We start from the raw sequence: 16,454 nt of genomic DNA, 5'->3' as shown, positions 1-16,454 counted from the left end.
TCTCAATTAAGTTTACTTTCTTTCTAATTATAATTCAATTCTGATTATAATTTAATGCATCTACTTTAAATATGTGTAGGATTGTCATACAGGTGAAGGCAGGTACAAGATAGAAGGAGGCCTGTCATTGGATGAGAAGGAAGGATGGGCCAGAGAAAAGTTTGAAGGAAGAGGAGGAGACAGGAACTGGAGAAAAAGAGAGAAGAAGCCGCAGAGAGAACATGGAGGATGACGTTAAGATTCCACTCTGCGTATTTACAGGTTGTTTTATAATATTCTTAAGGGATGGGTGTGTACAGGGCTTTGCATGTTTAGGTGGGTGATTGTATCTTATCAATTGGATCAGAGGTTATTGTGTTGTGTGTTCTTTCTTGTGGAGAATTACGTTTAAGAGAGGTGTGGTGGCTGGGACACTAAGCCGCCACGGAGTTGGGATGTGTGTTTCTGGTAAGATATCTACCAGACATCTTGGGGCACTGCAGTGCCAGATCTAGAGGGGGTAAAAGACAGCCTTTTAATATAATTTTGCAACAACGGATATGCGTAGTGATAACTGAGCACTATTATTTAATTTCACATAAATATTTTTAGCACGAAAGCCACTGAGTTCCAATCCTAGAAGCCAGTGTAACAGTGGATGATACCCCCTAATTTGAAATTCAATCTGGAGGTCAGAAAGCCATGCTTCACTGAAATAAAATTCATCTACACTGTTTGGAATTTCAGGAGGATGTGGACAGTGGTGGGGAATGCTCCTAGCGCTTTCTTTCAAATTTGCAAACGTCAATCAAAATGCACCAGGGTACTCACAGCAGGGCCTACGCGGCCAAGTTCTCCAGGAAGTCCTGTGGTCCCAGGAGGGCCCTGAAGCCAACAAAACAGAGGGACAAACCGATTTATGCCTACGTTTGCAGCCCACCACAAATGCTACCAAAGATGATAAGACACAGGCTTAGAATTATCTATCTTTGCTAGTGCGGGCTTGCAGTGAGACAATAATTCATTTAACGAAACTCTAATAGGAAACAGAGATTTCCTAAGTTGGTAATTTCCTATTTGGTGTTTGGTATCCCTATTTGGCAGAACAGGGGTCCTGTCCTTAGGAGCTATGTAACATGATATAGGCAGGTCTATAAGCCCCACTGGTTAGTGTAGTAGATACAGGGTCGGGTCAGACATTTAGAAATAGAACATTTTCTAGAATTTTAAAAATAAACAATGAAACAATACTTACAGGGGGTCCTGGAATGCCACGGCCCTAAAAGACCAAGTTAAGAATAGTTATGGCTTGTGCTTTAAATGTCATAGGAACATAGAGACATGGCTCAATTCACAGGAGCTGACACTCTCCCACCCTGTAAGTAGACAACTTATATAAAAAGAAAAAGAAAACTCTGGATTGGGGGAGCAATGTCACTGCCTCAGACGAAGCCAGAAGCTTGTTTCTGGCCCGCAAGCCTTCCTTTGATTCTATGCTGACCAGTACCATTTCACTAAGGCTTTTAAACAGAAATTCAAAGAATCTGTGCGTGCTCTCCCTCCCACACAGAAGGGAAGAAGCTGTTCGTGCTTAGCGGCACTCAGAGAGGTGCCTCACAACCAGGTAACTAAAAGATTTTCTTCCTCTGTATACCAAACCTACATTAAAGACAACACAGCTTTACGGGTGGTAATATGTGATATTTAGGCACAGGCAAGTCATAGGCACAGAGGGGCAAAGAGGTCATTTTTTTTTCAGAGATATTGGACTAGAGAGATAGCTCCTTGGTTGCAAGTGCTGAGCGCCCTTCGAGAGTTTACAAATTCTGTTCCCAGGGCTGACATCAAGTGGTTTACACAATCTACAATGAAAATCCCAGGGAATGCAAGACTCTGGCTTCCAAAGCACTTGAATGTACATAATACACATGAATTCATGCAGGCTCATGCACACATAAATAAAAAGTAAACTGTTACCATAAAAAATATTTCTCTTTAACAGTATGGTTATATTTCCACACACTAAGTATAGTAGATATTTAAATTAACTTGGTATCATTCCTGCAGTAAGGGATCTCTATGGAATATGCTATTTGGTTTTAAAGCTTCTCACTTTACCTCCCTCTCCCCTGTCTTTCATGTCCTGTGTTCACACCAGACTATTCACAGTTATGGGTTGAAGCCACATGTTTATCCATCCCATCTCAATTCCCAACACAGAGAGCAGTACACAACAAACTCCAACAAGCAGGGAATCAGGCATAACTAATAAAACAAACAAGTCAGTCTCAGAAAGTGTTTTAGTTAGGGTATCTATTACTGAGACAAAACACCAAAACCAAAACGTCAAGTCAGGGAGGAAAGGGTTTGTTCAGCTTACAATTCCACATTGCGATGCATCAACAAAGAAAGGAAGTCAGGACAGAAACTCAAACAAGGAAAAAGCCGTAGGTAGGAGCTGATGCCATGGAGGAGTGCTGCTTACTGGCTTGCTTCTCTTGGCTTGCTCAGCCTGACTTCTTATAGAAGCAGGACAACCAGCCCAGGGATGGCAGCATCCACCATGAGCTGGGACTCTTCCCATGGATCACTAGGTGAGAACATGCCTTACAGCTGGATCTCATGGAGGCATTTCCTCAACTGACGCTCCATCCTCTCTGATGACTCTAGCGTGTGTCACATTAACACACAAAACCAGCCAGGACAGAAAGACAAGCATCACCGTTTTTTATTTTGTTCTTGTTAGGAGTCCTAGATTTTATATAGATCCATGCAATCATGTTTGTATACATGATCTAAAAAGCAGAAGTGCAACTGTCTTGGGAGCCCATAGAAAGAGGTGAGTGGGTTGGGGCTTTAGCTCAGTGGTAGAGCACTTGCCTAGCAAGCGGAAGGTCCTGGGTTCGGTCCTCAGCTCCAAAAAAAAAAAAAAAAAAAAAAAAAAGAAGAGTCCAGGACGGGCGTTCTGGGTGTGTTAGAAAGAGGTGAGTGGGGGAGCACCCTCTTAGAGGCAAAGGGGAGGGGGCTAGGATGGGGGTTTGTGGAGGGAGACCAGGAAGGGGGACAACAATTGAGATGCAAATAAATAAAATACCCAATTAGTGAAAGAAAGGAAGAAACGAAAGAAGGAAGGAAGGAAGGAAGGAAGGAAGGAAGGAAGAGAGAGAGAGAGAGAGAGAGAGAGAGAGAGAGAGAGAGAGAGAGAGAGAAAGAGAGAAAGAAAGGGAAGAGTTGATAATAGGAAGCAAAACAAAGGAGACCAAGAGGGGAGAGGACAACAACCAAGGGAGCCAAGAGCAAGAAGGGAGAAGCGAGTCTAGAAAGCACGCGCGCGCGCACGCACACACACACACACACACACACACACACACACACACACACACACACAGAGACAGACAGACAGACAGACAGACATGCGCGCACGCGCATGCGCGCCTGCAGAGAGAACACTGCACTTCCCTGTTGAGCGACGCGGGGCCAAGGCGAGTGAAGAGCTAGCTTCTTGGTTGAGATTTTATCAGATATGCAGCTGTGAGTGGCCGGATGCACGGCTGAGACTTAAATTATTAAACCATGCCTGAATTATTGCTATTATTGCTCAAGGAATGTTTTCTGGCATTGAGACAGAACCAGCAGTTGCACCTAGGCGATGTGGCTCACATCTGTAATCCCAGCCCCCAGGAGGCTGAGGCAGAAAGATCACTGAAGCCATCCTGGACTACATGGTGAACTCCAGGTCAGCCTGGGCGAGAGGATCCGACTCTTTCTGTCTCAAAATTAAATTATGTTCAGAAATCTCACCTGATACGGACGTGTATTTTATCCCATACATTTAAGCTTTTCTACTCACAGTAGGTACATTTATATATGCCTACTATCTATACTTATATAGGATGAGTCATATGCCCTTTGCCTTGCGTGTTATGCAGAACACTGCGTTGCACTTTTCCTCACAGTGGCAGAGTTTTACCTAAAGATGCATTTTCAGTTTTGCTGCTTTACTGCTTAGAATACTTACTGGAAATCCACGAGACCCAGGCACACCAGGTTCTCCCTAAAATTAATAAATAAATAAATACATAAATAAATAAATCGCTTCACTGTAGTATTTGCCGCATATGCACTCTTCATACTACATACTCTTTGTAGCACAAATATGAATTTATGCAAATTGAACAGATACCAACATAATTAATACAGTCCACCTGACGCTCAGTGTTTTGGTTGACTTCCGAAATCGAACGCCTTTCTTCTGAGGCATTTTTGTTGGCATTTGAGGACATTGTATAAATATTTGGGATGGCTAACTTACTTTTTGTCCCCTTGGTCCAACGGAACCCGGGGACCCATCAGGTCCTGTTAATCCCTAATGAAGCAAGAAAAATAGTGTCAGTACTCTCATAAGAGCCCTAGAAAATAACACTGAGGAAAGTTTTTAACAAGTTATGTGTAGTTTGGTAGCCCATGGGTAACACGAGTATTGATGAAGTGATACTTTCCAATAGATCCCTCTTTTAAAACATTTACCATAGACTCTGCTTTTGGCTTCTGTTGAAAATTTGTCAGTTTGGTAACTGCACTGTCTCGGGTTCAACAGTTTAATGGGATTTTTAAACCTCTGCTTTGAGAAAATACAACGTAACAGTTGCAGTGTTCTTCAGTTGAGCCAGATGGACATTGACTCCACCCATTTGCCAGATTTATGTATCTACTTTACCTACAAAATAAAAATATCATGTGTCTTTCTGGATGTGGAACCACAATGCCTTGAAAGCTAATGCAACATTTTCTTAATGTGGAATAAATACACATCATTTTAAACCCTCCAGCTGTTTTCTAGCAAACCAATAACTTAGTGAAGAATATTAACGTTTAAGTTTAAAAGAGCTTGAAAGCATGCATTTTCCCTAGTAAAAACATGTAACAACGTGTACTACCCGTGCTGCGTAGCTTAAGCCTAGAGTCTTTGTCTAGCCATCATATCTCATGCTAAGATGTATTAAATGCATTTTCTATCCATTTTATCATTTCTATTAATACTTATGTCATCATCTCCTTCCATAAAAAGAAGAAATGGAACCATGATAACAAGCCAAATCTGGTTATTAACCACGGCGTGACACTTCTTTGCCTCCTCGGATTCCTTCGACGCCTGGCCATCTTCATAAACATTGACCTTTCAGAATAATGTTTTAATTAACTACTCCTGCTGTGAAATATCTCCGAGAGCTGCAGGCTTTGTCCATTCACAGAATGAAAAGCATCTCACGTCATGCCTAGATGGCATCACAAAGTTTAACCACAGCCCCTATACGTGATTGCACTTCTTCTCCCTGTCTTATTTGGGTCTCGTAAGAAGAAAACAGTTTACAGGGCTTTCTGAACATCCTCAAGCAAACAGCACTTGCAGTAATCCCTCTATCGATCATTGTCCACAATAGTAACATAGTTGGTCCTTTGGATACAAGGTTATAGGCAGACTCCGGTGTCTCTATCCTGCTTGACCACAAAAGAAAAGAAAATTCAGCTTTGATGGGTGCAGAGAGGTGGGACTGGAGATACAGTGAGCACACACGGCATGCACAATTTTCAAAATCCAATTTGCAATAAAACCCTCTAAATCTAATTTCAAAGGTATTACAGAGGAGTAATCTCTCCAATGGCAGGGGGAATTGCCTTCATATGAATGTTTATGCAGACAGACCTCCATATAGAATAATATCGGAGCTGTGCCGTGAGCCTTCGCACCGCCATTTGTCAGGGAGTACCTGTCGTCGCCACCATTTCTTATTTCCTGCCAGCATCCCAGCAGCTCAGCTGAGGGCAACAGGGCGCACCACTAGAAGCACAGCTGTAATACAAGTCTACCAAAAATCTACTGCACATGGGAAACGGGGTTGCCCTCTTGAATTCTGACAAACGACTCCTCCAACTGTCATTTTGTTAAACATCACCAAAAAGATAAGTTTCACAGTGAAATGAAGAGCAGAAGACAAAGAGATTGGAGATCAAGGTCCCTGAGTTCACTGTCCAAAAGAGCTCTTCCAGGCCTCCCTAAGTGTTTTATTCCCTGAGCTTTGGGCAGAGTGGTTGGTACGCTCTGAGGGGGTTACTTCTCACTGTTCTCAGGAACGTCCTTTCTCAGTTACAGTGAAAGGCTTTAACATCAACTCAATGAGAGGGGAATAAGAAAACTCCCCATCTGCAGCAGTCACAAGTGGCTCTGATTCAAAGGTTGAAGGAGATGATGCATTAAAGTACTTACACGCAATCATTGAATGCCAATTGTAAGTGATTTTCAACACTTTTACTGTAGTATGTGTCCTTCATCCTAGCTGGTAACATGGGGACTACAACATCCACTATCACTCTTTTTCTCTATTCTTTCCGAACCACTCATCTATTAAGAAGATGAGACCCAGCCCATTCTGATGCCAAGACCACAGACAGATTAAGAACCTCATTGGTATCTCCTGGAGGGAGACCTGAGTTGCCTAAAATGAATTCAATAAATAACAAAAGTCTCTGTGGTCTTTGCAGGTACATAACTCTGGATCTCCGAGGAAATTATTTGACCTTATAAGTTCTTCATTTTCCTTTTTATGGGAAAATAGCATTAGAATGATCTACTTTCTAGGTTAGGGTAAAGCCAAAGGGGGTAATATCTGAGACGGTGCTTGAGGGAAATACTCCAAGCATGAAAAGACCACAGCTAAGTTCTCTCAGATCTAAGGAATGCTAAAAAAAAAATGCTGGTGCATGTGTGGGGTTTCTCCCTTTTTCCCACCTCTCTTTCCCTCTGTCTTGTGCTTTCTTCTTCTGTCCTGGGTTTCTTCTTATGGACCATTTCAGGGTCAAAGGTAATGCTCTAAGAAGCCTGTATGACTTCTGATATTATAATGTCTTTTTCGCACTATGGAGCTATCAATATAGACAAAGAAGAACCGTGTATTTGTTTTCCCATTCTATTACAAATTTCAAAGCATGTTCATGTGTTTATCCAAATAAGAACATATAACATTAAGAAGGGGAGAGGATTGTTTCTGATTTGAGTTATTAAAAAAAAGAGTGATTAAGCAACTTTAAAAAGTACCATTAATTTGAGGAACTAGCTGGGCCCCATGGTGCATGCCTATAATTTTCTAACACTGGGGGTGGGATTTTGAGTCACAGGTCCAGCAAGGTTACACAGTAAGATCTTATATACATAAGCAAACAGATAGTCTGAGGGACAGTTACGTCCAGCATTCTGTCTGAAATCAACAGAAAGACGGAATTTCAGATGAATGGTTTATGTTTCAACTACATTTTAAAAAATCTAATCAGAAACTTTCTCTTCCTCCAAAACAAAAGGCTGGCTGAAGTTCGAAAGCAAAGTAGAAAGTCAGCTTATATTACATTAGGAACTGACCTAGTGGCCTACAGTTATCAGACATTTTTCCTATGAGTTGACGATTTCAAATAATTCGCTCTCTAAGGCCTCGATAGCCAGTAAATTACATAATCTTATTTGTAGTATCCAAACACCTAGATGCTTATGCGTTGCCATTTGAAACCCACAAAAGAAAAAGAAATTAAGCTAGAAGTTTTGAATTGTAAGACAAAGTCTGTCTCCTGAAACACTAAATAACACAGAAAAATATACGCCCTCACCAAGCAAATCGCAGCAGAAGAGGTGTGTCTGTTAGCAGCTAAAATGTAGCTGGTTTGTTCTCTCAGAACAATGGAGCTTTTAAAAACTTGCAAAACCTCTTGGAAATGACAGGTGCATGTTTGGGGGTGCTTTCTTTCTTTAGAAAAGCCTGGAGGGTTTGCAAAACAAGTGATAGTTGGTTGGGAAGGTGACTTTAAGGAACCCTGGGAAATAAATGCCATCTCTTTGCAAGCCAGAGATAAAATCAGGTTCTGAGGAAGAACCAAGGCAACTATGCTCAGCTGCAGAGAGGGGGTGGTGGTGCTGAGAAAGCCGAACTTACTTCACTCTGGAGAAAGAGCATTTACCATGTAGGTGAGCATCTGAATGTCTTCCCAAACTGATTTTTAACTTCCCATTTTCCAAGCTGATTTTTAATGTCTTGTTTATCTGTGCCAAGCACTTCCTTCCCCTACTGTATCCCAACACATTCGGCCACCCTGAGCAAACTTTCATTAAAAAAAAGCATTACTGGGAATTGAAATACTTTCTGTTCTTTCCTATGCCCACCCTGTTTTCTGTTGGTGTTGGGTTTTTTCCTAAATTGTAAAATTATTTTCTTATTTTGTGTGTGTTGGGTGTTTTGCCTATATGTGTACTAGTGCACCATGTTCGTTGGTTGAATTTCCCAGAGACCAGTAGAGAGCCTCAGATCTGGGATGGTTTCGAGCTGCCCTGTGGGTGCTGGGGATTGAACCCTGGTCCTCAAGAAGAGCAGCACCAGCACCGACCAGCACCCATATGCCATTACCTTCTTCCCTATGCAGGCAGTGGAGGTGACAGTTTATAGGCTGAATAGAGAGTGACTGTTAGAGACTGGAACCGCTGAGTTCAACCTTCAGAGGACATTTTGCAGGGCACCACAATGTTTCTCCCCCCCCCCGTCTCTCCTCTCCCTCCCCATTCCTCCCCCCCACCCTCCCCACACACACTAGCACTCTATACTCACATCAGCTCCTGGAGTGCCTGGCTTGCCTGGTGCTCCTGGCTTGCCCGGGTCTCCAGGAGGACCCTGAGCAGCGCAGAGAGAAAAAAATGAAGCAAAGTTGAGATTCTTCAAACACACCCACGTCTACAAAACACAACTTAAGGAAGGAAGTGTGGCACCATGATGCCAATCAACTTACCGGAGGTCCGGGGGGACCCTTTGGACCTCGGTCACCCTGCAGACACAGAGAAAGGGGTAAAAGTAATGCGTGAGTAAGAGTACCTGAGGTCCCACCAAAGAGCCTCGGGCATGCGCACCACAAAGATGTTGGCAGAAGCCAGGCTCTAAAGATAGTTGCTCTCCCAAGGGTCCACAGGCACAGAACTAGTCTCTTTTCTAACAATTCCCAAGCTACAGTATTAAATCTAGAACTTTCACTACCACCAGTATTAGTTCCATGGGAGTGACAGGGAGGGAGGGGCCACCTGGCCCTTTCTAACAAGTCATCCAAAGCTGAAGAAATAATGAAAAAGGGATGGGTTAGAGAACAAAGGACATAGAAACTTACATCAATACCATCTATGCCCGGAACTCCAGGAGGCCCGGGAGGCCCCGGAGGCCCCTGCTCACCCGGAGGACCTCTCTGCCAAAAAACAATGCAAGGGTTAATGGAGAATAACGTGCACACAGAGCAAGCACGCTGGGTCCTTATTCCCTACACACACACACACACACACACACACACACACACACAAACACACACACACACACACACACACACACACATCGGCAAGGACGCCTCTCTGGTAGATAGGTTTTTGAACCAAAACAGTGTTTCCAACATTCCACTAGGTAAACTGTCCAAGGAGAAACAGAAGTGTGGATGTCTTTAAATGGAAGGGGAGTTCACTGGGCCTCGCCTACCCAGAATACATTAAAAAGAAGAGGGATGGATATCTAATGTCCACTTACAGCCAAAGGGAGTTAAGAAATAAGTATCAGGGTCATTCGATACCTCCACTGCCGATCAGTCATTTGTCTCAAACAGAGCAGGTAAGACTGAATCAGCCCCAGGACAAACAGTTACTTTACCACCGCAAGCCTTTCTTTGTCCAGTAGACTGGGAGCGGAGTTGGGGGACGGTGAGGGGGCAGTAGGTTTGGGAGGTATGGGGCAGGAGAGCCTTGCATTCAGGAGCCTGACCTCATTTCACTTCCACCAGCAGTGACACTCCCTGACAAGAGGTCTTTGCACCTCGCTTCAAAAGCTACACAAATTTCTAACAGACCCTTAGCTTGTGAGGCCTTGTGTCGCTTGCAGGCAGCTGTTTTGACAGGTCTACAGGGAATACTGGCGCCTGAAACAGTATAAACGTGTTGCTTTAGGGAACATTTTTTTTCCTCCCCCTCTGCTTCTAGAGGGAGGAGGGGGAAAGGAAAGGGAGAGAGAGAGAAGGAAAGGCTGCTTTAATCAGGAAAGACTTTGTTTTCCTGAACTCCAAGGACCAGACAGGTTACAATGGGGTCTCTGTAAGTGAAACCTCAAACCTTCCCTGGCCTCCCTGCCAGGAGCCAGGGGAAGGGGGCGGGAGGGGGGCAGTCTAGGGAGAAGTTGCTGGAGTTCTGGTGGATACAGGGCTACCAGGCTTCAGTCCTAAATCGCTAGCAGAATCTTGAGGTTTAGTGGTTTTTCTACAGCAGCAGGAGCTAGAGAAGGCTTTTCTGAATTTTTTGAGCGTCACCCAGGGTTGAGGGAAGAGGTAAGAAACAAGAACAAACAGCAAATGTGTAAGCCCTAGTCTGGAATCATGGGTCACCCTCAGTACCGTGTCTTTAGAGTCCAAGTGGGGAAACAGCACCTTTCCCCCACATCGAAGGATCGATCATCAGAAGCTACCCATAAGCACTTGCTGGAGGTGCTTCAGGCTGCAGGGCAGCTGGCCTGGGAGCTCTGAGGGTATTCCATGGCTTCTCGCAACCAGGGCAGCTTCACCACCACCTACTTTTCCTGTCACATGCTTGTGTTTTAATTTTTTTGACCCCAGCTTACCTCATCGGTGGTCTGGCTGGTCTGCGGACAAAAAAGATGGAGAAAAGTAAGGTGCCCGGCAAAGTCGCACAACTTACTTGAGCAGCGCACAAGCGAAGCCCGGACAGCATCAGTGACAACCCAAGTGCTCTTCGTCCCCAGGCAGTCCAGGCCATCCCTGTTGCTCTCTGCCAATCCTCTGGCCTGGCTCTGCAGCCCGATACCCTCTAGACTTCTAGACCCCGCTGAATGCATAAAACGGCACTTGGACCTCCTAATCCACCCAGGGTAGTGGTTGCAAAGGTGACTGGCCAAAGGGACCTGGGTTCCTTCTCTTTATGAATGGCCCTGGAGAGGGTCCTGGGGATTGGAGGAGAGCAAACTGGCCGGGAGGAGGGATAGAATGACAACAGTCCCCGTTAACCCTTTCCTGGCAGCTGCACCAAGACCTAAATGCACAGTTCTTCCTCAACCCCACCTTCCTCAGTGTAGCTTCTGGCTGTCCCCAGAGTCTGCCAAGGGTCTGTGCCCTACAGGGGAGCAGACCCCCTCCCCAGTGCTCCTGCAGAGACACTTCCAAGGGGTGATGGTAAGCCGGTAAGCCACCAAACGGAGAACCAGACACAGGTCTGTTGGTGATGGTTCCTACAGCCAAGTTGCAAGAAGAACCTGTGTTTCTTCAATTCAAAGCTACTCAGTACAGCAAAGCACTACTCCAGGGAGAGAGACACACGTAGAGAGACTAGCAAACGTCTAGACAGTGACTTGGGGAGAAGCGGCAGTAGCAGGGGTTTTCGAGCACAAAGCAGCTATAGCAGGGGCTTCGAGCACTCACTGTGATTCTGACTGGCAGCTCATGGCACGTCTCTCTCCTGGGTCTCAGGGGGTCACAGTGAATCAGCATCCACTGGAGTTCAAACTGGTGAAAAGCAACACAGTACAGGTTACGTCCAGAGGAGTAGCGTTGTCGTTGGTTGTTGTGGCTGTTCAGTGTGGTCTGTAATCCTTACTAGAACAGAAGCCGTTTGGACTTAGCTCAGTGAAGCACGGCCCTCGCTTTTGCCTGAGCACAATTTCTAACGGAGATGGCTGGCGGCCTTCCCAAATTCCTCTGCCTTGGTGCTCCCACCAAGGATGCCTTCATTTTGATTCCTGGAATCAGACCACTGGCGCTGACTTCCGATTTCTGTCCTCACCACAACTTCCAGAAGTAGATGCTATTAAAATGAGGTACACAGAGGACAAGAAAGTGTCTAAAGCACTAGCCAGGAAGAAGCGTCAAAGAATGCCTTGGAGAAGCAGGCCTATCCAGTCCACGGGAAATACTCCTGCTAAAACTTCACCTGCGAGATCAAAGACAGATATAGCAAGAGGTCACTGCGGAGACCACAAATGGAAGAAATAAAATTTAGTCCTGGAGGAAACATCCCCATGGAGAGGTAGAGAAATCTAGAACTTGATGGCAGTGGAAGGGGGGCTCAAACTATTCAAATATTGGATACTATTGTTCAGTATTTAAAGAGAGATAAACTTCTAAAGACTTAAAATCCAGTGCAAATAATGTCTGATTCTCTCAGTAGGGTATTAAGGGAGGAAAATTAAAGCAAGAAAGAAGCAGAGGAAGCCAAGAGTTGCCAGGTCTAAATCTGAAGAAACCCTTAAACGACAAGACAAAGATAACCTTGCAAATCCCAGCAGAAGTCAAAAGCCATGCAGGGCCATCTTCTAGGGAGGCAGATTCCTTGTTCTGCGATGGAAATCAGGTCCGCATGTCTTGGTCAGTAAATTCTCCTGGCCCTAGCAGGCAGTTAGGTGACCGGGTCTCAAATCTAAACACTGCTGCTTCTTTCTTAGTGATTTCCATTCCTTCCCGCCTGCCAATTGGACCAGCTCTAGAAAGATATGGGATGCATTTCTGCCAGCTCTAGAAAGATATGAGATGCATTTCTGCCAGCTCTAGAAAGATATGGGATGCATTTTTCGCCATTGCTGCAGACACCACCACCACCACCACCCCCTATCCCCCATGCCCCCGCCCAGAGTTGGCCCTGGGTAGAAAACGGAAGCTGAGACACAGCACAGCAACGTTCTTCCTTTCCAATAAACCTGGGAGGAATCAAGCCAAAGGAGAACACCTCTCTTACAAGAGGGGAACTCATGGAGCCAAGTGAAATAAAACCCCTGAGCTGCTATCAGGACCTTCTTGAAGATGGAAGATTATCTCTAGGTTCTGCAGCACGGCACCGTGCTGACTTTGCAGTAGAACCCAGACATCCCTCAACAGATTTGCCCAGCTCCCCAGCCTCTTGAGTTAAATCACTTCAGCCAAACACTACTTTAATCAGAGTCATCTTGTTTACTGGGAAGAAAAGAACCGGTTTAGTTTTATTTCGAACGGCAGTAGGAGTTTTAAAAGGAAGACAGAAAGTGGAATAGGAATAATTTTTTACTTAATGACAGTGGAGTATGTGTCATCGAAGGCTGGTGACAGATAAAGTGAGACAAGGGAGTCGATTCATTCCAGCGGGTCCAGAGCTAGGAAGGGACAGAGGATTTCCAAGGTTTCCTAATTGATAACTTTTCTACCTCATCTCCCAACATTTCTGAATAACGCTCCACGCTAGCTCCACAGCGTGTCGTGTTTCTGACACGGGTAACCAATGCATTTGTCAACCGAGCATCTATGTGAAAGAGGGATAGAAAAGAAAAGAAAGGGAGAAATTTGTACGCTCTTTGTACGCTCATCTATCGTCTTCTAGAACCTCCAGAGCTGGACTAAGCAACTTTCATTGGGATTCAAAACTGTCCCCATCTTGTGCGCGCACTGTAGAAACACATCCAGGAACGTCCTCTAAATATCAACATCTGTGTCTATACGCCATCACAGTCTCATGTGTGTGGCAAAATAGCACATGGAAGAGAGAATTATCTTTCCTTTCCCCAATAGCCACATAAGAACTTAACCAGAATCTGAAAAGATAGATCACTAGTTCTCAATCTTCAAACTAAAAGACGACTCCACCCAATCTTGTTCACTAACTCCTGTGTGAGCTGGTCGTTCGAGCCAGGTAGTCACTATGGGTGGATGAGACTTTCATTTTGAAAAGTGATTCGCCCCGATAAGCATTAATTATATGGCCATCCAGAAAACCTAAATCCTTTGTTTAGATAGTTCATCAAAGTTACTTATTACAAACGTGAAATACTTCATTAAGCTGTCATCTCAAAAAAAAAAAAAAAAAAGAAGAAATGCTCTCTGAATAAATTGGTGTATCCGATTAAATATGCAGAAAATGCAATTGTGGCACCCAAAAAACAGGGCCGTGAAATGTATTTCATCTGTGAATACAAGCTGAGCTGTTCAAAGTGCCACCATAGATCAAGGGTTTTTGAACACATCTGCGTCTCCCCATAAACACCACCTACGCGCTAATAATCATCTATACAACAACCATTTTTTGGCATGCAATGTGAATTTCAATTTGCATGCTAATTATTTTGGAGGAAGATTGGCAGAGTGCTTTTGTAAAAGTCCCTTTCATTAAGCCGCTAAAATGCTGATTTCCACATTTCTCGTTTTCATACCTGGGCTCCTCTTCGCTCTTTGAATATTCACTGACAAAATAGACGTGACAAATATTTTAATTTGGTCCTCAGTCAACATCTCAAAAAAAAAAAAAACCCAGGATAAAGAAAGCACTGAGGAAATGGAATATGAAAGTCAGTTAGTCCCCTCTCCACAAACAGTCCCCAGTCTGTAAGGGGAGAAAAATGTGAATAGAGAAACAAAACCTTCTAAAAATCTACTAAGCTACTAAGAACACAATAGGAGATGCCATCTCTTCTACCTCCTTCTCTTAAGGTGTGTGGGAAGTTTGCATATCTGTCCAGCCTTGGCATTGTCCAAATAGTCCATCCATCTCTGCAAACCTTAATCCAAGCTCATTTCTAAAGGTAGGTTAAGACTCACAGATGATATTAGTGTTGGGGTCCAGAGTCCAACACTCTTGTCTTTATTTTGCTGGGTCGTTGAGAAAGACTAAGTCTTTGAACACATCTCCAGATCATTTAGAATGGTACAAGTTTTAATTTTTATAAACTGAATTATTTTTACAATTTGGTAGTATTAAGCACCTAGGCTAATTTTTGCTAACAAGTTTGAATCTTCATTAAGCTGTCTAGTCAGTGACTGGGAACAGAGCAGGAAGCTCTGCACTGCCTCAGAACCAAGAGAAAGTGGCCAACATGGCTTGCCACACTGAGAACATATTCATTTATTAAATTGTGTGCTTGGAGATAGACATTATGAAGGACACAAAAATATTATTTAGGACCACATATGTGCTTTAAAATGCTTTTAGCAATAAGTGTTATAGCACTCGAAATGGTAACAAGTTTTTTTTTCTTTCTGGCTTAAGCCATCATATAATAACATATAACATGTGAAAGGATCCAAACACTAATTGATATTTTTACACACAGAGATGAGAGGATAGAGATTTTTAAAGAGAAGTAATGGGACAAACACAACGGTCAGACCTATGCAGAGGAGAACCCACATTAGCTGGGGCAGAGTACACAGCAGGACTTTTCTCAGTATGAACTCAGGAATTTCAATACTTTGAGTGTGACCATCAAAGATTTTTCCTCAGTGGATAGAGATGGTAAGAAGTGGGCAGCTCATTTTCGAAGCTCATTTCATGAAGGTTCAGTTGAGCACGCCTGCCTGATACTTCAGGCCGGGAGCTATTACAGTGGGCTTCAAGAAGGACTGCATGCTGGGCTATGACCATGCATCCTAAGGTATCTGCCAAATAGAACTAAATCCCTCTCCTCCATCCAAGACCTCTCCAGCTGCTGTTCTATTTTCTACTCCTCTCTATACAAAACTCAGAACAGTGTCTGTACCCAGTCTCCAGTTTCTCTCCTCACTTTCTCTTGAATCCTTTCCAACTGAGTTTTCATTCCAGTGGGCTAGCAGCTCTTGGATTCATTCACTGGTCTCTCCAACCAACAGTCAACTGTCAGTCTCTGCCTCACGTGACCCATCCAGCCTTTGAAACAACTCTTGTTACATCCACATTAAATAAGTTTCTCCTCAACTCTTGAGGTACAACAGTCACCTGTTTCACTCATCAGGCATATACTCTTCCTTTTTTAAACAAATCTTCCTCATTGTGTCCATAATCCCTGCTCCCTCAGAAGTAAACCTTCAGTACCACACTTATGACTTGATTTCACAGCTTTTGCAATTCATAAGTGTTCGCAACTCCCAGAGTTCAGTTCCTGAATCATCCTGCCCCTTAAACTCCAGGAGCTCACACCTAACTGCCTGCCCAGCATCTTCTCTTAGATGCCTCATGATGTGGTCTCTGCAATCATTGAGGCTATCTCTTATTTCCTGTTCTAGTCATCCTGCTTTGCAAGGGAACCTTAAATATCAGGCAATACCAGCACCTGTCCCTTGTCATTCATGTTCCCTCTTCTGGGAATCTTCTTCTCTGAGATATCTACAGGTTCAATTCCTTTAGGCTATCTCAAAAGTGTTTACTTCTGAGTGAGTCCTACTTCAACTTTCCTCTTTGTTTTCCCTGGCAACATTTATGATTTCCTGGTATACTGCTAACCATTCAGCCCCTCCTGTGCCTCTCCCCAGAATGTAAGCTCTATTCAGGCATTAGCTTTTGTGTTTCTTCATTACCTAAAGATTGCCTGTAACTTAAAAATAGTTGTTGACTATTGATGGCAGGACACAAGAACTACACACTGCTGAAGTCGCTACAACCGTAATGTCTTACATTTTTCAAACAACAGAAATGCTGACCA

The 16,454-nt window shown here is 43.9% G+C and overlaps 1 protein-coding gene across 1 annotated transcript in view; it reads right to left on the bottom strand.

Annotated features, from left to right (window-relative positions):
• The window catches only part of Col9a1 (collagen type IX alpha 1 chain), an 88,889-nt gene that overhangs the window by 58,383 nt on the left and 14,052 nt on the right, over window positions 1-16,454 (bottom strand). Inside the window, exons 6-14 of the mRNA XM_032899717.1 lie at window positions 11,464-11,547; window positions 10,650-10,670; window positions 9,169-9,243; window positions 8,800-8,835; window positions 8,622-8,684; window positions 4,292-4,345; window positions 3,998-4,033; window positions 1,235-1,258; window positions 811-864 (exon numbers count right to left, since the gene is read on the bottom strand). Coding sequence (XP_032755608.1) covers window positions 811-864; window positions 1,235-1,258; window positions 3,998-4,033; window positions 4,292-4,345; window positions 8,622-8,684; window positions 8,800-8,835; window positions 9,169-9,243; window positions 10,650-10,670; window positions 11,464-11,547 — 447 coding nt within the window. The remainder of the gene's footprint in view (window positions 1-810; window positions 865-1,234; window positions 1,259-3,997; window positions 4,034-4,291; window positions 4,346-8,621; window positions 8,685-8,799; window positions 8,836-9,168; window positions 9,244-10,649; window positions 10,671-11,463; window positions 11,548-16,454) is intronic.

Source organism: Rattus rattus, chromosome 4 (assembly GCF_011064425.1).
Source record: "Rattus rattus isolate New Zealand chromosome 4, Rrattus_CSIRO_v1, whole genome shotgun sequence".
NCBI classification, from domain to species: Eukaryota; Metazoa; Chordata; class Mammalia; order Rodentia; family Muridae; genus Rattus; species Rattus rattus.
Note: the sequence above shows the minus strand (reverse complement) of the source record. Positions and strands in the feature narration are given on the sequence as shown.